General features: G+C 38.4%; 1 protein-coding gene and 1 long non-coding RNA gene across 11 annotated transcripts in view; one reads left to right on the top strand and one right to left on the bottom strand.

Moving 5' to 3' along the window:
* Positions 1 to 22,518, bottom strand: part of LOC122471003 (ankyrin repeat domain-containing protein 26-like) — a 115,134-nt gene that overhangs the window by 1,347 nt on the left and 91,269 nt on the right. For 6 of the 7 annotated variants that reach the window (XM_043559318.1, XM_043559321.1, XM_043559324.1 and 3 more), the window contains 4 exons: positions 8,549 to 8,839; positions 7,792 to 8,009; positions 6,314 to 6,542; positions 516 to 561 (listed from right to left, as the gene is read on the bottom strand). In XM_043559318.1, the coding sequence (XP_043415253.1) occupies positions 516 to 561; positions 6,314 to 6,542; positions 7,792 to 8,009; positions 8,549 to 8,839 (784 nt within the window). Of the gene's footprint in view, positions 1 to 515; positions 562 to 3,876; positions 5,026 to 6,313; positions 6,543 to 7,791; positions 8,010 to 8,548; positions 8,840 to 22,518 lie in introns of those variants that run through there. The other variant, XM_043559323.1, reaches the window with a different exon arrangement.
* LOC122471007 lies at positions 831 to 12,023 on the top strand. 4 transcript variants are annotated; one of them, XR_006294057.1, is made up of 5 exons: positions 1,202 to 1,287; positions 3,039 to 4,041; positions 4,152 to 4,282; positions 9,578 to 9,693; positions 9,870 to 12,023. It is a non-coding gene; the product is annotated as an uncharacterized LOC122471007 (long non-coding RNA). The 4 variants fall into 4 exon arrangements; XR_006294058.1 differs by having other exon boundaries at positions 3,039 to 4,282; positions 10,526 to 12,023; XR_006294056.1 differs by having other exon boundaries at positions 3,039 to 4,282.

Below are 22,518 nucleotides of genomic sequence, written 5' to 3'. Positions count from 1 at the left end.
TTTCTGAGACTTGTGCAGGTTGACAGCTCCATAGGGATGGCACCAGTGAAGGAAGATTATCGCCAGAAATAATAACAGATATATAGACTTAGGGAGATTGAAAAAACTTCTTTAACGTTTATTTAGTTTTGAGAGAGAGACAAACCACAAGCGGGCAGGGGCACAGAGAGAGGGAGACCCAGAATCTGAAGCAGGCTCCAGGCTCCGAGCTTTCAGCACAGAGCCCTCTGTAGGGTCTGAACCCACCTGAGCTGAAATCAGTCGCCCAACCGACTGAGCCACCTGGGTGCCCCTAGACTTTTGGGAGATTTTAAAAGAGCTATGGAACATGAGGACTAAATGAGGAAGAAGTGTGTTCTTCATTATGCTCATCTTTTACATTTTTTATTAGATATGTACAAAAAAATGTGAATGCAGTATCCATTATCCAAACAATGGAAAGGGATGCCATTTACTATTTATAGTTTATTTCAGAAATCAATGATATCTAACTTCATACATTTTTGGCAACATACCTTCTTCTAGTGCTCTGGTTACTCCTTTCTCCAACTCCCGCTGCATCTGAGATAAGTCAAATATTATTTAGAATGTGTAAGGTAAACAAAAGGCATTGTAGGAATTATATATAGCTTACGACATGTGGTCTTGAAACAATACTTGTAGAGATTAAACCAAAGTTAGGGATTACTTCCATAGAAAGACAATCACATGAGTAAAATAAATTCCTACCTATTTTATGTTAGTTGTAGGTAATGGAGAACAGATACATACATACATACAGACACACACACGTATATATGTGTGTATATATATATGTGTGTGTGTGTGTGTGTGTGTATACGTATATATAATATGTGTATATTATATATATATGTGTGTGTGTGTGTGTGTGTATATATATATATATATATATGTATGTATAATGCTATTTAAGTGAATCTGATAAAAAGCACAATTAATATTGATCTATTGAATGTGTATAATCTCTGAAAGGTGATGTTTGATCTTACTGGTACAAAAAAGTTTAAACAAGAATCATATTGTATACTGAATTATTACTTGGAAATGATTAGAAAACCTGCCCTTTATGAAAGTTTAATCAGTTTTTTACCTGAATGAATTGTTCCTTAAAATGGGCTTTCCATTCTTTCACTTTAAGAAACACAAAATTTGAAGGAATGCTTTTGCTGTTAATTTTTCAGGACCGACTCTTAAATACATATAAAATGAAGAAAGTGGGACTGTCATGCTGTCATGTGGAAAATTCTACTGGCAAAAAATTGAGTGGTAATATTTTGCTATCTGTATTATGACTAAAACACTTATTTCTTTTCATATGCACACAAAGATTTCAGAAAATCTCTTTGAAGAAAGGAAAAATAGAGGGTTGCAACAGTTTTCAAATTTAGCTTCTGATTTATAACTTTCTCAATTAGAGATAAGGAAAACAATATGCAATTTTCAATTGTAAGTTTGTTTCCTTTCTCCAAATTAGGACCAAGTTTGGAAACACTTGACTTATTAAAGTGATGGCTATCTACTTACTTATGAAATGTGTACGAATATTTCCAACTACAGGTGACCCCTGAATAACACAGGGGTTGCGGTGCAGTCAAAAACCTGCATATAATTTTTTCATCCCCCCAAAACTTAATTACTAATCGCCTACTGTTGACCGGAAGCCTTACCGGTAACATAAACAGTCGATTCGTACATGTTTTGTACAGTAGAATAAGCCAGGGCAAAAAAAAGGACATTGAGAAAAACAGAAGGAAGAGGAAATACACTTACAGTACTATACAGTATCCAAAAATAATCCATGTGTAAGTAAAGTAGACCCGCACAGTTCGAAACCATGTTGGTCAAGGGTCAACTGTATATTACAACTGTTCCTATCTAGAATGTTCTTATTTGGATCTTTCTTATACAAGGTAGCCTCTCCCTGAATGCCCCAAACGGGCTCCAAAATAGCGTACTGAACATAATCAACACTGGTGATAAGGATTCCAACGTCTTTACAAATGTAGGTGTGAGGACAAATGTTTTGGCTGACATGTTTCCCAATATTTTCAGAGACTGTTTTCCCTAATACCTTTTTTTAATTGAAGTATAGTTGACAGACAATGTTACACTCATTTCAGTATACAAATTCAGATTGGACAATTGTAGACACTATGCTATGCTCACTACCGTACGTGTAGTTACCCTCTGTCACCATACAACATTAATACAATATTATTGACGATACTTCATATGCTGTATTCTTCATTCCTGTGACTTACCTATTTTATAACTGGAATTTGTACCTCTTCCTCCTCTTCACCTTATTTTGTCCTTACTCTCTACCCACCTCCCCTCTACCAACCACCAATGTGTCCTCTGTACTTATGATTCTGTTTGTTGACTTGTTTGGTTTTTTTATATTCCACATGTAAGTGAAATCAGATGGTATTTATTTGTCTTTCTCCGATTTATTTCACCTCGCCTAATACCTTCTAGGTCTATCAATGTTGTCACAAATGGCAAGATCTCATTCTTTTTGATAGCTGAGGTATATTTCATTGTATACATATTACACATCTTCTTTATCCATTCATCTATCGGTGGACACTTAGGTTGCTTCCATATTTTGGTTATTGCAAACAATGTTTCAATAAACATAGGGATGCACACAACTTTTCAAATTAGTGTTTTCATTTTCTTTGGGTAAATACGCAGTAGTGGAATTAATGAATATCTATTTTTAAGTTTTTGAGGAACCATAACACTTTTTTGACAATAGCATTATATTCAGGCCTTATAAAATGAATGGGACAACATTACTATACCCGACTTATAAAATTAATAACTCAATACCAGATGATGGGGGAAGGCTTTACTCAAACAATTTTATATTACTATTAATAATATCGATATAAAATAGAAACCACGTTTTTTACATGACATGACTTAAGGAACTACCAAGGTAATGTTGCATCTTTTCCCCAAAAGCTCTTTTCCTAAATATTTACCTCTGTGACCTTTATGTTTATTTCTAGGTAAAAACTGTGTTTCGATGGTGAAAATAGCTTTCAAGTCCATGAATGAGGACACATGTATACTTTTATGTATACCTTTCCATTTATCAGAAATATAAGAGGGTGAGAAAATTATACACAGAAAAACTATATATCAGCAAATTTTAATTCAAAGAACACTTTTAAAGAATTTTTAATTAGAAGGATTTTCTCATTACTGTTAGCATTCAAATATGGCCCATAGAAATCTAAGGTTCGGTTGGGGACACCCACCGCAGGATTGAGGGACAAGGAAGTCACAGCCATAGTCTCCATCTCTCCTTTAGTTAGACAGCTCTACTTCTCTCTGTTTTACACAATACAGTTTAATGCAAAAAAAAATTACGTTCTATTCTTTGAAAAAAAATTATGTTGAAGGTATAAAAGTCACTAATTTAGTCAAAATCCCGAATTTTGCGTCATAGACAAAAAGGGCTCAGAGAGAGTGTTCTTTGCCTGAGGTCATGAAACCAAGTAGATGCAGACCAGGAATACACTTCCGGTCTTACCAAGGCTAGAGTTCTATGCCAGTTACTTCCTCATAGTCAGGAAAAATATGTATATTTTAAGTATAACTCAGAGAAAATGAATACATAAAACTTTGTCATGTGGCTCAATAATGTTTAGGTATGAGGCACACGATAGTTGCTCTCTAACTAAATTACAAATTTTAAAGTCGTGAATAAAAATAAAGGAACAGAAATTATGTTAACTCCTTTTAGTAGCAGTCAATTTTTAAGCACAACTGTTTGCAACCACAGGACAGAGAACTTGAGAGAGAAAATCTTCAGGTGAAGCAAGCAAGCTGAAACGGAGGAAATTCTTCCTGAAAGAATGATTTATTTCTTCCAAAGAAATTTGGTTTATCAAACTCAATCAACAAATGAGTGAACCCATGGTGTGGTTATTTACAGCAAAATTTAAAACCCAACAGATTTCTCTTTCCCATCTAGCATGCTTCTGTCTAACCTCTCATCATTAGTTGGTATGTACAAAAGACACAATTCACTTTATTTATAATTGAAATCCAGTCAGAAATAATAGGTGAACCTTCACTTCTCACATTTGGACTTCTCTCTCTCTCCCTCCCGACAGGAAGGGAGACTTACCTAATGGGTGAATTTGGGAGAAGGAGCTAGGCAGTGCTTATGTGTTTCTGAGTCTCCTCTTTGAAAAGATGTGCCTGCCCACAGTAACATGAATTTGGGTCTGCTCTCAGCTCTGTGGTAAGCACCCTGCCCCCAGGGTGGGTGTCAAGCATTTGTTTCCTCAATTGACAACTGTGTGGGGAAGTGCCCAATTTGGGAGGAAGCCCAGTGTGGCTAACATAACCTAAATCATATCCTCCAATTCGTTAGTGTGTATTAGTAATAAAGCTACTCAGTTTCTCTCCATCTCCCTGTCTCCTGTGTTCTGAATTTAGAAAGAGAAGAGCAGTGTTACTTGTCGCCTACCCAGTGTCACCTGTCACAGCTCCACCAAGAAAAATGACTAGACAACACTTACAGAAACATTCTCTTCTTCCTTGACTTCATAACTAATGTACATTGTTCAAAAGCAACGCCCACTCAAAAGAGAGAAAAAGTTGAAAGAAACCATTTTAGAAACAAACATAGAAAGTCAGACAAACTGAGGACACAGAGGAATACCTTCCAAATGAAAGAACATGACAAAACCTAAGGAAAAAAAAAACTAACAAAACTAAGAAAAAAAACTAAGAAAAAAAAAACAGAGAGAAGTGATGAGTTCAAGGTAAAGGTCATAAAGATGCTCAGTGAACTTGGGAGGAGAATGAATGGATCCAGTGATAACATCTACAAAGAGATAGAAGATATAAAAAAGAACCAATCAGAGCTGAAGGATACAATAACAGAAATGACAAATACACTAGGGGGAATCAACAGCAGATAAGAAGATGCAGAAGAACAGATCAACAATTTGCAAGACAGGGTAGTAGAAATCATCCAAGCTGAAAAACAAAAAAGAAAAAAGAACTTTAAAAATGAGACTAGGTTAAGGGACCTGTGGGACAACATCCAGTGTAATAATACTTGCATTCAAGGGGTTCCAGAAAAAGAAAAGAGAAACGGGCAAAGAACTCATTTGAAGAAATAAAAGCTTCATGTTAAAAATTCACATATTTGCTTGATTTAGCTATTTATAAAATGCTCTACAATCGCTCAGCAAGATATTTTATAAAAATTGAAAGAGGTGCTATTAGTCAAAAAAAAAAAAGGAAAAAGAAAAAAGAGTGCCATAAGTAAGAGAGCAATTAAAGATGTATTCTCATGTAAGAAAATAGCAAAAATTTAACTTAAAAGAGAAATTAACCTTTTTAGTGTTACAAGTTGATTTAATTCATGAAAAAGGACTTACCATGGGTTATTTTTTTTTTTGTTTAAAGTAGCCTCCACGCTTAGTGTAGAGCCCAATTCAGGACTTGAACTCATGACCCTGAGATCAAAACCTGAGCTGAGATCAAGAGTTAGACGCTGAAATGACTGAGCCACCCAGGCACCCCCTTGGATTCTTTTAAATAGTAAACATTCATATGTCGTTAAGTGTTTGGAGGAGGATCATTCACTGACATACAGGGGTGCAAAAACTGGATGATAGCAAAACCTTCAAATGTTTATGAACCACTGCCAACCGAAAATAAGTCCAAGCATCTAAGTGTACCTGTGGTCAACAGGCAATAACATTTACTTTCTAAAATCAAATTTAAATGAAAGCTTTTCAAGAAATTTAACATGGGTCAGTTTAGTTATATTTATTGAATACAGTTAATACTAGGGGTCTCTTGTGGCACACCTGGGTGGCTCAGTTGTTTTCAGTGTCCAAATCTTGATTTTGATTCAGGTCATGATCTCATGGTTTTGAGACTGAGCCCCACATTCGGCTCAGTGCTGAGCATGAAACCTGCTTGGGATTCTCTTTCTCCCTCTCCTTTTGCCCCTCCCCTGCATGCACTCACTCATTCTCTCGCTAAAATAAAATAAAAATAAGTATCTCTTGGAAATGAGAGATCAAGGGACTAATATATATATATATATATATATATATATATATATATATATATTCACATATGTAAAATTTATATATATATAAAATTTACCTCAGTTCTTTCTTAGCATATATAATTATGACTTTTACTTCGTATGTATTAGATACTTAAACAACTCAGAATTTCACCAAATTAAAAGCAACAATTATATCAGATATCTGAAACCCAAAGTAAAACAGATAATATAACTAACCTTCCACAAGGAAGTCTCCCAGTAGGCATATGATGGCCGTGGGTTTAAGGTAGGAATCCCTAAGTTTCTTCTTGGAGTAAGGTTTCCATTGAGCACTGAATTATTTCCAAAATGTCCACAATAAGGTGTTTCCAGGCCTAGGCTCATAGTAAGAGTCCTGAGTGAAGTTTGATGCTGCTGTTTCTCCGCAAGAAGTTTTGTATTACTCTCTGACAGTCTCTCATTAGTCCTGTGAAGATTAAAAAACACAAATACATTTTCTTTTTCCCTAAATCATTCCTAAATGACTTACATCTTTTTAAGTTTCCATAATAGTCAATAGCATTTGCCATTGAACAGTGTTTTAACACTGAACATGTGACAGAGCACACCTACTATCTAAAATTATACTTTTAAAATTGTTCTAAAGAAATACTTATGTTTCCAGGGGGATCCCTAACTAACAATTCAAGTTAGGGAAGGGAGAGAAGTGGCTATCAGTGATGTACATGGCTTAACGAATAATACTTGCTGTCTTCTGGAATGGCTGTACTGACAACACCCTTCAGGATGCCAGTATATATACACACTTATATTTAGTAAACCTGTTTACAGATCTAAAAATAAACCATCCCTCAAAGACATTTTCAAGCGTTTGCTTTCACCACTCTTGTACATTTCACTTACTATCTCAAAGAAACTGAGCATTTGACACCGAGGAATCACTGAGACCAACAATCTCTAGGGGAGATAGTAGATGGCAGACGTGTGATCAGAAAGAATTAAAACAGCTACAGAGGCAATTAGCTTATAACAGTTACCAAGGCACTGGAGGCAGAATCTGCCCTTTCTGTCTTCAGTCTTCCACATACCTCCCTCCCACCACGGTGCTCCTTTTAGCCACTTTGGGAACGCTACTCCCCTTCAGCCCTGTGTGAGTCTTTCTGTATTTCACATGTATGCCATTATGTAAAGTAGAAAAACCATAAAGGACAGTTTGTCTCAAGGCCCACTCTAGTAATAATACCAAAGTTCACAATCAAGAGAATAAATGTACCAAGCTGCCAGGATGAGTAGTAGTAGTACTTGACCTTTTAGGTTAAAGATGTCATCTTCCAAAAATGAACTCATCGACATTTCTATTTAGGGTACTTCTGACAAGCAATTTTATAATAATATGCTTCTAAATGAGAAAGCTTCAAACAATGCACTTAAAGACTAGCAGATCCGATCAATGGAAAATATACAGGGCGGGGGGGGGGGGGGGGCGGTGGGGTGGGAGAAGAGGTCCTGTAAAACCAAAAAGAAGAGGAGGGATGCAAACTGTCCTGGACTAACCTTTCAAAGGTAAGTTCACTTAGAAATATCATTTTCCAAAATTACACGATCTAGTTGGCTTTCACTTCCTACTCATCTCATGATCTTGGCTCCACAGAAATTATGCTTTAGAGGCAAATGAATAAGCTAAATTTCTTGTCTATGATTCTGTTTTGGCTTACCTGTTCAGTTCACTTCTCAAGGACTTTCTAACTTTTAATTCTTCTAGGTAGAGTTGCCTGTAGGTTTCCAACTCTGTTTTAGTAGAATCTTCTTGAGACGTCTTCATTGTAGAGACCTGAGATTCCAGATCTTCAATTCTAAGTTCCATTTGACTTCTCGTTGAAGCATGAGCATTTTTTCTTAACTGGTCCAAGTTTTCTTGAGCTGCTGCTTGTGCCTAAAGCAAATTAACAGGATAGTTTTTAAATAGCTATAATCTGAATAATTAATTATACCTGTTTCCTTTAGTTCTGAGTCAATGATTCAGAGAGCAATTTTAAAGGAAAAAAAAAAAAGCCCGAGTGTAAAATATTTATCATCAATGTCAACTGAATTAAATATGATTTATAAAATTAAAGTTCAATCATTCCTGTATTAGTATTCACGCAATCTGATAATTCAAATAATAGAATCAATGACAAAATTTTAAAAGTCAACAATAAACTTAAGAATAATCCAAGTAGAGTGCAATTTTTAAATCATAATTTTTCTTTTCCTCTTCATAGTGAGACTAGTTGTTTAAATCATCATTTTTTCTTATCCTCTCGATTTAGTAGCAACAATGATGAAAACTGAAATCTTTAAAGGGAGGAACAAATGCCTCCAGAAATCTACAAATTTCCATAAAGCAAGTAGAGGAAACCCATACAGTACATCTATCCAAAATGTAATTTGCAGTGAAATGAACGAAAGCACATTACAGATCAATCAATTAACCTGTAAAAACAGGTTGACTTCGTGTAATTTTTGTACTGTGTCCAGTCGTGCTCTTTCTTCAATCTCCCGTTTATACTGTTCCACTTGACTGCGTTCTACCATATTCATTTCCATAAATTGTTTCAATTTTACTACTTCTCGTTGTAACTTCTTGTTATTGCTCTCTAGTTTTTCACGTTCTTCTTCAAAAGCTTTCATTGATAATAACTCTTGTTGAAGAATTTGATTTTTGGCATCCAGGTGTAGACGTTTTGAAGATGTAGTTTCCAGTTCTGTTGTAAGGACATCAGCCTGCATGAATAAAACACTATAGTTTGGAAGTGGAGTGAAAAGAGTCTAACTCAAAACTACGATCAAATTTTTTTTTCAGATTTTAAGTAATCTCTAAGCCCAGTGTGAGGCTTGAACTCACAATCTCAAGATCAAGAGTAACTGAGCCAGCCAGGCACTCAAAATTTTAAATAAACTCATTTGCAATAAAATGTTACCTGTCTTAGAATGTGGAACCTTAAACAACTCAGAAAATCAAGAGCAAACTTAAAGCCATCAGGTGTTACTGAAATAGATCTTTGCTATCATTGTCTTTACTACACAACATTTGCACTTGATTCTATACTTTTATTTTTCTATCATTCTTTCATATCTTTCTTTCATAAAATAAGTCCCCTCTTAGGAGAAAGTCTCTTAGCCCTTCCCCCATCTTCACACTCCATCATTTTTAAAGAAGTTTTAGCAATATCATATTGACTTATGTTTGCGCGCGTCCAAAAATACGTCCCAAGATAAGACTCTGAAAATAAGACTCTAATTCGTGAATCTATAGGTAATGATTCTAATGCCACGGCCTTTTTCTGAGCTGCAAATGTTTTAATGCCAATTTGAACTGCATTCCCAGGAGAAATGATTCTCCAGGTTAAGAAATCACATCTCCCAGTGTAAAACTTTAATTGGATAATCCACATATTTTTTTGAGGCAAAATAAAAACTTATTTCAATACTGTTATCTTGTAATCCTTTGTTACACTCTAGAAAATAAGAGATCATACTACACAACAACAACAACCACAAGAACAAAACTGGCTGGAGTTTCAGTGATGCTGAGTTGGAAAGGTCTTCCATCCATTACATATGATTGGTAAGACAAGGTGAGTGGATGTGGTCGTTTTATAAATTTGTTGATACTTCTGTGAAAATCCCTCCCCTTAAATATATGCTAGCTTCAGTAACTGGTTTCTAGTGAACAGAATATGCAGAACTGCTGTGATTTTTAAGGCCAGCTTGGAAAATGTGATACAGCTTCCATCTGACTTTCTTTGTCTAGGGAAGCTCACCCTTAGAACCCAGCCACCACGTTGTGAGGAATCCCAGGCTACCTAGTGAGTCTTCATGTAGATACTCCAGCTGAGACTAGCCAACGTCCTAGCCAAAGGCCAGCCTCAACAGCCAAACACGTGCATGAACAAGCCTTTAGATGATTCTAGTCTCCAGCTTCCAGTTATGCCAGCTGATGCCAAATGAAGAAGAAATGAGTTGCCCTACTCTGCTTTGCCTAAACTAAAGATTGGTGAACGAGATAAATGCTGTTTTGAACTACTAGGCTTTGAGGTGGCTTATTATGCAGCAGTCAATTACTACCACAGATACTGATACTAAAACCGGTGTGCTGCTATTGAAAAAAACCTAAAACTAAACTTCCTTTGAACCGGGAGGTAGGTGGAACCTGGAAAGATGTAGAAAAGCATAAGAATGAGACCCAAACAGGGCCGCCACAAGACTCTTAGTGGAAGCCTGATGGCCTGTGAAGAGGCTGACAGCAAGGGTTTCTAAGCAAGTGAAGAAAATGACACTGGAGGAAAGGGAAGTCATGCTACAAAATACCTGAAAGTAAAACGGATAGGAAAGAGAAACTAAAGAAAGACTATGCAACTGAAAGGAACCAGGACTTACTGGGTTCAAGTATCTGTTTCTCATTTACAGCCTCTCTACATGTGGAACTGGCAAATAATGCCAACATGAAGAAATGGCTTTTGGGTGACGAGAAAATCCAGGGTGCTATCAGGAAAACAGAAAGATTTAAGGTATGCCTCCAATTTCTTTAGGGATCTTAAGACTATAAGATTTTTTTTTAAAGTAGGTTCCACACCCGACATGGGGCTTAAACTCAGCACCCAGAGATCAAGTGTCACATGCTCTACCAACTGAGCCAGCCAGGAGCCCCAAGAGTAGACGAATTTTAAAGGCATTGTCATATAAGAGCTTCACAGGAAACCTGAAGCGAAAAGCTGATCTCAAAAGGACTTGGGAGGGTCGCTTTGCTACAACACGGCATGAAATCCAGTACTATTTATAGAAAACTAAAAAAGGTAAGAGATTTATAGTAGCAAACATACTACTTGCTAGCTTGGACTACAAGAGACCAAATCTTGCAAAAGGAAAAGAGGCCTTTGGGTCTTAGAAGTCCCACAGGGAGGAAGCAGGATGAAAAAACAGCTGTAAATACGGGTCATTCCTTATGAAAAGGAAGGAACCAAGAACTCAAAGAGTAAAGAAAGGGAAGAGACATGGAGAAAGTATTCCCGTGGTTAGGACTAAATCCTATCCTAAGAATTGACAGCATGCATCAGGCTATATTTCAAAACTCTTATGGACTAGGGTGCTTCCCATCTTCTTTTTCTGAATGGGAGAGTCTTCAGCAGTTGACTAGAATGTTGCATTTGTGAGTGGTAAATAACTGTCTCTTTCGTTCTCAAGTCCTCATATTGAGAACACTTGCACTCAAGGGGCTATACTTTAGATACCATAACCCAGGCAGCTTATCCCCACTGCACCTGATTAAGATGGTAAGATCTTGGGCTCAAGCCCTGAACCTGATGCCATGATAACTGAGACTTGCAGGAGGTATTGGAGGGGGAGGGGAGTGAATGTATTTTTCAGGTGGGAGGAATACAAACATTTGTGGCCAGTGGGTAAATTATACTGCTTTTTAAAGGTGTCCATAGGTTTCAAATATTAATTCAATAAAAAAAAAAAGACCATGGAACAACCTTAGTGGCTTGCTCCTAATGAACAGAATATGTGACTATGATGCTGTGTGTATTCCAAGCCTAGGTGACAAAAGGCGATACAGATTCTGCCTTGCTCTGTATCTCAGGCTGCTTACTTGGAATCTAGCTCCCCATCTAGTGAGGAAGTCTAGGCCACAAAGAGGGTCCAGGTGTGTCAGTTTAAGTGTTTCTGCTGCCTCCTGAACTGAAGTCCCAGGCAACAGCCAGCATCAACAACCAGACGTTAGTGAACAAGTCTTCAAATGGATCCAGCCCCAAACCTTTCAGTTGCCCCACCTGAAGCTGAGCGGGGCAGACACTAGCTGTCCTGGCCACGCTTTTCCTAACACATTTGTGAACAAAAGAAATCTAACCTTTGGGGAGTTCGTTAAGAAAGAAACAAAAATGATAAATGGAGCAGTGGGTGAAAAGAAAAAGAGATGACACATAAACTTGTATAGGAGAAGTTGGTCTCCATTAAAGTAGGATGTAATAAATGTTAAGATTAATTTATTAACAACCAACAGTGCTAATGAGAAGAAGCAGATAACTAGAAGCAAGATCTAAGAAGTTTTTCTCTCAGTTTTTCCCCAGTTAGGATCATATTAGCTGTTCATTTTCCATATATGGCCTTTATTCTGTCGAGGTATGGTTCCTTTAAGCCTACTTTGTTCAGGTGTGCTGCTCTTCAAAACATCCATCGTGAGCATATGATCTTGTCAATCGATGCAGAGAAGGCCTTTGACAAAATTCAGCACCGTTTCTTAATAAAAACCCTTGAGAAAGTCGGGATAGAAGGAACATACTTAAAGATCATAAAAGCCATTTATGACGAGCCCACAGCTAACATCATCCTCAATGGGGAAAAACTGAGAGCTTTTTCCCTGAGATCAGGAACACGACAGGGATGCCCACTCTCACCGCTGTTGTTTGACATAGTGTTGGAAGTTCTGGCATCAGCAATCGGATAACAAAAGGAAATCAAAGGCATCAAAATTGGCAAAGATGAAGTCAAGCTTTCACTTTTTGCAGATGACATGATATTATACATGGAAAATCCGATAGACTCCACCAAAAGTCTGCTAGAACTGATACAGGAATTCAGCAAAGTTGCAGGATACAAAATCAATGTACAGAAATCAGTTGCATTCTTATACACTAACAACGAAGCAACAGAAAGACAAATAAAAAAACTGATGCCATTCACAATTGCGCCAAGAGGCATAAAATACCTAGGGATAAATCTAACCAAAGATGTAAAAGATCTGTATGCTGAAAACTATAGAAAGCTTATGAAGGTAATTGAAGAAGATATAAAGAAATGGAAAGACATTCCTGCTCATGGATTGGAAGAGTAAATATTGACAAAATGTCAATACTACCCAAAGCTATCTACACATTCAATGCAATCCCAATCAAAATCGCACCAGCATTCTTCTCGAAACTAGAACAAGCAATCCTAAAACTCATATGGAACCACCAAAGGCCCCGAATAGCCAAAGGAATTTTGAAGAAGAAGACCAAAGCAGGAGGCATCACAATCCCAGACTTTAGCCTCTACTACAAAGCTGTCATCATCAAGACAGCATGGTATTGGCACAAAAACAGACACATAGACCAATGGAATAGAAAAGAGACCCCAGAACTAGACCCACAAACGTATGGCCAACTCATCTTTGACAAAGCAGGAAAGAACATCCAATGGAAAAAAGACAGTCTCTTTAACAAATGGTGCTGGGAGAACTGGACAGCAACATGCAGAAGGTTGAAACTAGACCACTTTCTCACACCATTCACAAAAGTAAACTCAAAATGGATAAAGGACCTGAATGTGAGACAGGAAACCATCCAAACCCTAGAGGAGAAAGCAGGAAAAGACCTCTCTGACCTCAGCCGTAGCAATCTCTTACTCGACACATCCCCAAAGGCAAGGGAATTAAAAGCAAAAATGAATTACTGGGACCTTATGAAGATCAAAAGCTTCTGCACAGCAAAGGAAACAACCAACAAAATGAAAAGGCAACCAGTGGAATGGGAAAAGATATTTGCAAATGACATATCGGACAAAGGGCTAGTATCCAAAATCTATAAAGAGCTCACCAAACTCCACACCCGAAACACAAATAACCCAGTGAAGAAATGGGCAGAAAACATGAATAGACACTTCTCTCAAGAAGACATCCGGATGGCCAACAGGCACATGAAAAGGTGGTCAACGTCGCTCCTTATCAGGGAAATACAAATCAAAACCACACTCAGATATCACCTCACGCCAGTCAGAGTGGCCAAAATGAACAAATCAGGAGACTATAGATGCTGGAGAGGATGTGGAGAAACGGGAAGCCTCTTGCACTGTTGGTGGGAATGCAAATTGGTGCAGCCACTCTGGAAAACAGTGTGGAGGTTCCTCAGAAAATTAAAAATAGACCTACCCTATGACCCAGCAATAGCACAGCTAGGAATTTCCCCAAGGGATACAGGAGTACTGAGGCATAGGGGCACTTGTACCCCAATGTTTATAGCAGCACTCTCAACAATAGCCAAATTATGGGAAGAGCCTAAATGTCCATCAACTGATGAATGGATAAAGAAATTGTGGTTTATATACACAATGGAGTACTACGTGGCAATGAGAAAGAATGAAATATGGCCCTTTGTGGCAACGTGGATGGAGCTGGAGAGTGTGATGCTAAGTGAAATAAGCCATACAGAGAAAGACAGATACCATATGTGTTCACTCGTATGTGGATCCTGAGAAACTTGACAGAAACCCATGGGGGAGGGGAAGGAAAAATAAAAAAAAAGAGGTTAGACTGGGAGAGAGCCAAACATGAGAGACTCTTGAAAACTGAGAACAAACTGAGGGTTGATGGGGGGTGGGAGGAAGGGGAGGGTGGGTGATGGGTATTGAGAAGGGCACCTTTTGGGATGAGCCCTGGGTGTTGTATGGAAACCATTTTGACAATAAATTTCATATATTGAAAAAAAATAAAATAAAAATAAATAAATAAAATTTAAAAAAACATCCATCATGAATGGATGTTATAGTTTGTTATAGTTTGTCAAATTCTTTTTCTGCATCTATTGCAATGATATGATTTTATGCTTTTTTGAAAATTAATATGAGGTAGCACATTCATTGATTTGCAAATATTGAACCACCCCTGCACACCAGGGATAAATCCCATTTGGTTATAATGAACGATTTTTTTTAATGTTTATTTTTGAGAAAGAGCACAAGCAAGGGAGGGACAGAGAGAGAGGGAAACACAGAATCTGAAATAGGCTCCAGGGTCCAAGCTGTCAACAGAGCCTGAAACTGGGCTCAAACCGAAGGACCTTGAGATCGTAACCTGAGCTGAAGTTGGCTGCTTACCTGACGAAGCCACCCAGCTGCCCCTGCTCCTGGTGAATGATTTTGTAATGTATTGTTGGATTCAGTTTGCTTATTTTCTTGAAGAATTTTGCATGTTCATCAGAGATGCTGGCCTGTGATTCTCTTTGTGGTGTCTTTATCTGGTTTGGGTATCAGGGTAAAGCTGGCATAGAATGAATTTGGAAATTTCCCTTGCTTTTATGTTTTTCTGGAACAATTTGAAAAGGACAGGTTAAACTTTTCCTTTTCTTTTCTTTTCTTTTCTTTCTTTTCTTTCTTTCTTTCTTTCTTTCTTTCTTTGGTATTAGCTCTTCTTTACATGTTAAAATTTACATCTGAAGTCATCTGCTCCTAGACTTGTGTGTGTTGAGAGTGTTTTGATTCCTGATTCAGTTTCCTTGCTGGTTATTGATTTTTTTTTCAAATTTTCTATTTCTTCTTGTTTTAGTTTGGTAAGTTATACGTTTCTAGGAATTTTTTCATTTCTTCTAAGTTGTCCAATTTGTTGGCATACAGTGTTTCATAATATTCTCTCATAAATGTTTGTATCTCTGTGGTGTTGGTTCTTATTTCTACTCTCACATTTGTGGTTTTATTTATTTCGGTCTTTTCTGTTTTCTTGTTGATGACTCTGGCTAACGCCTTATCAATTTTATTAATTTTTACAAAGAACCAGCTCGAGGTTTCATTGATCTGTTCTAGTTTTATCTGTTTTTTGTTTGTCTATCATTCATTTCTGCCTTAATCTCTTTTTTTAATTTTATGTTGAGAGAGACCACACAGGAGTGGGGGATGGGCAGAGAGAGAGAGAGAGAGAGGGAGAGAGAGACTCCCAGACAGGTTCCATGCTGCCAGCACAGAGCCTAACACGGGGCTCGATCTCACTACTGTGAGATCATGACCTGAGCCCAAATCGAGTCAGACACTTAACCAGTGAAGCCACCCAAGGGCCCCCTGCTCTGATCATTATTACTTGCTTTCTTCTGCTGGCTTCAGGCTTCATTTGTTGTTCTTTTTCTAGCTCCTTTAGGGGTAAAGTTAGGTTGTTTGAAACTTTTCTTGCTTCTTGAAGTAGGCTTATATTGCTTTGTACTTCCCTCTTAGGACTACTTTTGCAGCATCTCAAAGGTTTCAGACCATTGTTTTCTCATTTCCATTTGTATACATGTATTTTTTAAAATTTCTTCTTGTATTTCCTGCTTAACCCATTCCAGTGTAGCAGCACGTTATTTAACCTGCATGTATTGTTTTTTAATAACTAAGGCCTGTTTTTTGTTTCTGATCCATTCTTGAGAATATTCCATGTACACTTGAAAACAACGTGTATTCTGTTTTAGGATGGAACGTTCTGAAAAAATCTCTTAAGTCCAATCTGGTCCGCTCTGCCATTCAAAGCCATTGTTTCTTTTTTTTCTTTTTTTTAATATATGAAATTTATTGTCACATTGGTTTCCATACAACACCCAGTGCCCATCCCAACAGGTGCCCTCCTCAATACCCATCACCCACCCTCCGCTCCCTCCCACCCCCCATCAGCCCTCAGTTTGTTCTCAGTTTTTAAGAGTGTCTTATGCTTTGGCTCTCTCCCACTCTAACCTCTTTTTTTTCCTTCCCCTCCCCCATGGGTTCCTGTTAAGTTTCTCAGGATCCACATACGAGTGAACACATATTGTAACTGTCTTTCTCTGTATGGCTCAAAGCCACTGTTTCTTTGGTGATTTTCTGTTAAGATGTATTTTTTGGTGATTTTTTAAATTAAGATCTATTGATGTAAATGGGGTGTTAAATTGCCCTATTACTGTGTTATTATCAATTAGTTCTTTTATGTTGGTTATTGTTTTATGTACTTGAGTGCTCTCATGGTGGGTGCATAAATATTTGCAATCGTTAGATCTTCCTATTCCATTGTACCCTTTATTATGTTATAGTAGCATTCTTTGGCTCTTGCTACAGTCTTTGTTTTTGGTTAAGTTTATTTATTTTGAGAGAGACAGAGTAGGGGAGGGACATAGAAAGGGGGTGAGAAAATTTCAAGCAGCCTCCATGCTGTCAGCCTGGAGCCCAACATGGGGCTCAAAGCCACCAGCCATAAGATCATGACCTGAGCCAAGACCTAGTCGGTTGCTCAAATGACTGAGGCACCCAGGTGCCCCACAGTGTTTGTTTTAAGGACTCTTTTTGTCTAACAAAAGTATCGCTACATTTTCTTTTAACGTGATACATTTTTTCTCCATCCCCTCGTTTTCATTTTTTTTTTAATAGAATTTATTGTCAACTTGGCTAACATACAGCGTGTACAGTGTGCTCTTCGTTTTGGGGGTAGATTCCTGTGGTTCATCACTTATAGACAACACCCAGGGCTCATCCCAACAAGTGCCCTCCTCAATGCCCACCACCCACTTTCCTTTCTCAGCCACCGCCCCCCCCATCAACCCTCTATTTGTTCTCTGCATTCAAGAGTCTCCTATGGTTTGCCCGTCTCCTTCTCTGTTTGTAACTATTTTTCCCCTTCCCTTCCCCCACGGTCTTCTGTTAAGTTTCTCAAATTCCACATATGAGCGACAACATATGATATCTGTCTTTCTGTGACTTATTTCATGTAGCATATTATCTTCCAGTTCCATCCACATTGCAACAGATAGCACGATTTCACTCTTTCTCCTTGCCAGGTAGTATTCCAGTGTATATGTAAACCACACCTCTTTATCCATGCATCAGTTGATGGGCTTTTAGGCTCTTTCCACAATTTGGCTATTGTTGAAAGCACTGCTATAGACATTGGAGTACATGTGCCGCTATGAATCAGCACTCCTGTATCCTTTGCATAAATCCCCAGTAGTGCTATTGAGGGGCCATAGGGTAGTTCTATTTTCAATTGTTTTGAGGAACCTCCACACTGTTTCCCAGAGCGGCTGCACCAGGTTGCATTACCACCAACAGTGCGAGCATCCGCTCACTTTTAATCTGCAGGTGTCTTTATGTCTAAAATGAGGTTTTTATAGGCAGCATACAGACGGGTCGTGTTTTTTGATCCATCCTGTCACCCTAGGTCTTTTGGTTGGAGTGTTTATTCCATTTATATACAAAGTAATTATTGACAGGTATGTATTTATTGTCATTTTACTACGTGTTTTGCGGTTGTTTCTGGAGATTTTCTCAAATCCTTTATTGTTTTTCTCGCCTTGATGTCTTTCTAATTTGCTTTAATGATATATTTGGATTTCTTTCTCTTTAGTCTTTACATGTTTATTAGTGGGTTTTGGTATATGATAAGCATTAATTTGTATATCACCTGCTATGCGTGTAGCAGTCTATATTAAGTTGATGGTCAATGAAGTTAGAACTCATTTTTTTTTCTCCTCCCCATGGTTTAGATAAGCTATTTTATTGTATATCCTGTTTTGGGGCATTCCTTGACTGATTTTTTTACAGAAATATACATTTTTATTGCTTTTACATTTTCTGCCTTTATACTGTCACTTCTGATCTCTCCTTTCCACTCAGAGTCCCCGATAATATTTCTTACAGGCTGATTTAGTGGTCACAAACTCCTTCCATTATTGTTTGTCTGAGAAATTCTTTATCTCTCCTTCTATTATGAATGATAGCCTTACTGGATAGAGTATTTTTGGCTGCAGATTTTTCTCATCCAGCACTTTGAATATATCATGCCTTTTCCTTATGCCTTGCAAAGTTTCTGTTGAAAAATCTCCTGCTAGCCTTGTGGGTTTCTCCTTGGAAGTTAATGACGTGTTTTGCTGCTTTTAAGATTTGTAGCAGTGGGGCGCCTGCGTGGCTCAGTCGGTTAAGCATGACTTGATCTTAGCTCTAGTCGTGACTTCGCAGTTCGTGGGTTCAAGCCTCCAGTGGGCTCTGCACTGACAGCACAGAGTGCTTGGGATCCTCTCTCTCTCTCTCTCTCTCTCTCTGCCCCTCCCCTGCTTGTGTCTGCATTCTGTCACAGAAAAATCAAAAGCAAAAACAAAACAAAACAAAAGAACAAAACACTAAAAAAAAAGTTGTTAGCAGTATATTTTGCAAATTTAATTACAACATGTCTTGGGTGTTGATTTTGATGGAAGTTCTCTGTGTCTCCTGGATCTCGATGTCTGTTTTCTTCTCCACATTAGGGAATTTTTCAGTTATTGTGTCTTCAAATCAATTATCTGTCCCCTTCTCTCTGTCTTCTTCTGGGACTCCTATCATATGAATGTTTTTACATTTGACGGAGTCACCGAGTTCCTTAAGTCTATTCTTGCATTGGATAATTCTTCTTTGTCTTCTTCAGCTTCATTGTTTTTCATTACTTTGTCTTCTAGGTCATTAATTTGTTCCTCTGCTTCTTCCAGCTTGCTGTTCATTTTACTGCACTCTTCATCTCTGATCCTTGAACTCTTTTATGTCTGTGGTAAGGGTCTCACTGGTGTCTTCCATTCTTTTCTCAAGTCCACTGAGTATCCTTATGATCATGGTTTTAAATTCTCCATTAGGCGTGTTATTTACATCTGTCCCATTTCGGTCTCTGGCCATGGCCTTATCCTGTTCTTTCATTTGGGATAAATGCCTCTGTGTTTTCACTTTGTCTAGGTATCTGCCAGCTTCTGTGTGTTAGAGAAGCCAGGTAACTATGTCACCTGCTCCCAAAGTAATGGACGTAGGAAAAAGACGTCATGGAATGCCTAGGGTCTAGCACTTCAGGGAGTGTCACCAGTGTGTGCTGCATGTGTCCTGCTGTTGTGTTCTGGCTATGCTATCCTTCAGGCCAGTCGTCTGCAGAGGCTCTCCTTGCCTGGTCTGGTGTGTGTTTGGTCCCTGGCCTGAATGTGGCGAGTTTTAACTAGGAAACTCTCTGGTTGGGAGATGTGGTGTGGGCAGGCGTTTGTCCTGGTCTTCTGGGGGAGGGGTCTGCTGTGCTGGAACTCAAGCAAGAGTGATTGAGAAGGGTAGTTCCACCAGAGTGCAAGGCGGTGGTGCTTGGTATAAGCAAGTTAGGTAGCCAGTGTTACCAATGCACTGCTTCCTGCAGGTGGCTTTATGTTTGTGGTGAGGGGCAGGAGAAGGAGATGGTGGCAGCCAGTGGCTTTGTTCCTACACACAGGTCTCTCTGAACTTTGCCTCTGAGGGACCTGCTCTGAGACGAGCAAATAATCTCCCCACTGTGTGCCCCAGGCACTCTTCAGATCACTGTAGCCATGCTGTATGCTCCCACGTTGTTTGCCTGCCCTCTGTCCAAGAGCAGTGCAGTACCTCAGGGCTGCAACCCAGCTAAACCGGATGCCCTTTAAAACTCCAGACTTTAAGCACTACTGGTTGCAAGAACTCACGCAATGCAGCCCCTCTTGTTTTCCAGGCCAGTGGGTATGGGGAAATGTTCTCTTTGTGCGTTCCCCTGTGCGTTCCTCTCTCTCACCCTTATCCACAACCTCGACTCCCTCCCCTCTGCAGCAGCCAGGATCTGTTTCTCTTCTAGACGACATTTCTGCATCAAGGACCTTCTTTGATGTGGCCTCTTCTCTCCCTTTTGTTGTGGAGTTTGTTCTGTCCGTCTTCAGGTCGATTTCTGGGGTATTCAGGGTGAGCTGATTGTTATCTAGTTGTATTCGTGGGATGAGGCAAGCCTAGAGTCCTCCTACTCCTCTGCCATCTTCCTGTGTCTAAGATAGTTTCCTAAGATTCCCTTCAATTACAACAATTCTTACAAGTAGGCAGGAATGCCTCTTTAGAATCTCCCCTCAAGTTAAGGTAGAAGCACAGAGACATATGATTTGAAGCACAAAAGTTGAAAAACCAGAAAGAGTCAATCTGATAACCAAAATTGGGCCTTTGATCTGATTTCAAGTAAAGGAAATACGCAGCTTTGAGTATTTTTTAATCCATTGAATACTCAATCTTCATTCTCCTTCCCTCAGTGAGGAAATAAAGAGAATGTTATGAAATCATTGTTCATCTTCTCAGTAGCACAACAAATGTACTGTCCTTTAGCACGACTTCAATTAACTGCACATTCTCCTTTACCTTACTCCAACCTTGTTTGTGGGGGGAGGTAAGACCATTTCGTCTTTGTGTTGTCCCACAATGCTTCTCCATATCGTACAAGTTGGCTTCAAAAATTTTTTGTCATTCAAATTACCAATCTACTACTTGTCTCTGATAAATCTACCTAATACTACCTCACTTTGTACAGCTGTATTATTTGAATGATGTAATGTTTATTCCATTCATTAGACGCTGAGCTATAACGCATAGCTATGCATATCTTTCTATTTAAGTGAAAGAAAGCGATACAGGCTACTGTGTTTTCCAAGAATGTAGGATCTGTGCCAAGAACAAGATTAACACCAGTGTTACACACAAGAACCAGGTCAGAAGAGGATCTCATTGTGAATTGCAAGATGATGGATTAGCAAGATTGCTTAACAGGAAAGAGAATACCCCAGAGTTAATCTTTTCCTTCCTAGATGGTGAAAAGTATGGGTGAGTCTATGCGTTATAATGAGAGAATAAAATATAATGAAGTAAACGGTAGACTGAGTCAAGACATCCTATGGCCAAGATTTGATGGCAGTGAAAGTGGGCAGCACTGACTGAGAGACTAAAAGTTTGCACAGGCGGGGAACATGGGTGGCTCAGTCAGTTGAGCCTCAACCTCTCAGGTCATGATCCCAGGGCCATGGGATCAAGACCCCTGTCAGCCTCCACACGAAGTGTGAAGCCTGCTAAAAATTCTCTCTCTTCTCTCTCTCTCCCTCTCTCCCCCCCCCCACACACACCCACATCCTGCTTGTGTATACTCTAAAAATAAATAAATAAATAAAATAAAAATATAAATAAATAAATAAATAAATAAATAAAGTCTGAACACACTAAAGAAAGACCATTTTATCTTTTTGAGCCTGACTTCACATCGAGTCATGGGGTCAGCAAGGCATAGGCTGGTGAAAGGTCCTTCAGGAAGCAAAAATCTCTATAGGAGCAAAGTTAAGTTCTACTACATTGACTATTTATTATTACATAAGTGACTGGTAATTTGCAAGATAACTAGGAAAGAGTTTTCATAAAATTTGATACGGTACTGGCATAAGGACAGACATATAGATCAATGTATTAACATTGAGAATCTAAAAATAAACTCTCACATTATAGTGAACTGATTTTCCACAAGGGTGCCAGACAATTAAATGGAATGAGAATAGTCTTTGTAACAAACGGTACTGGGACAAATGGATAGCCACATGCAAAGTAATAAAATCAGACCTCTACCCCATAGCATATATACAAAATTCACTTAAAATCTAAGAGCTAAATGATAAACCTCTTAGACAAAAGCTGACGTGTATATGTTTGTGACTGGATTTGGCAATGATTTCTTAGACACGACACCAATAGACAAAAGCACATTAAGTTTACTTCATCAAAATTAAAAACTTCTATGCTTCAAATATCACCATCAAGAACGTGAAAAGGCAAGTGACTAAATAGGAGAAAATACCTGAAAATCCCATGTCTGCTAAGGGATTTGTATGTAGGCTATTTAAGTAACTCTTCCAATA

This window comes from Prionailurus bengalensis, chromosome D3 (genome assembly GCF_016509475.1).
Source record: "Prionailurus bengalensis isolate Pbe53 chromosome D3, Fcat_Pben_1.1_paternal_pri, whole genome shotgun sequence".
In the NCBI taxonomy this organism is placed as follows: Eukaryota; Metazoa; Chordata; class Mammalia; order Carnivora; family Felidae; genus Prionailurus; species Prionailurus bengalensis.
This window is presented reverse-complemented; position numbering and strand designations above follow the sequence as displayed.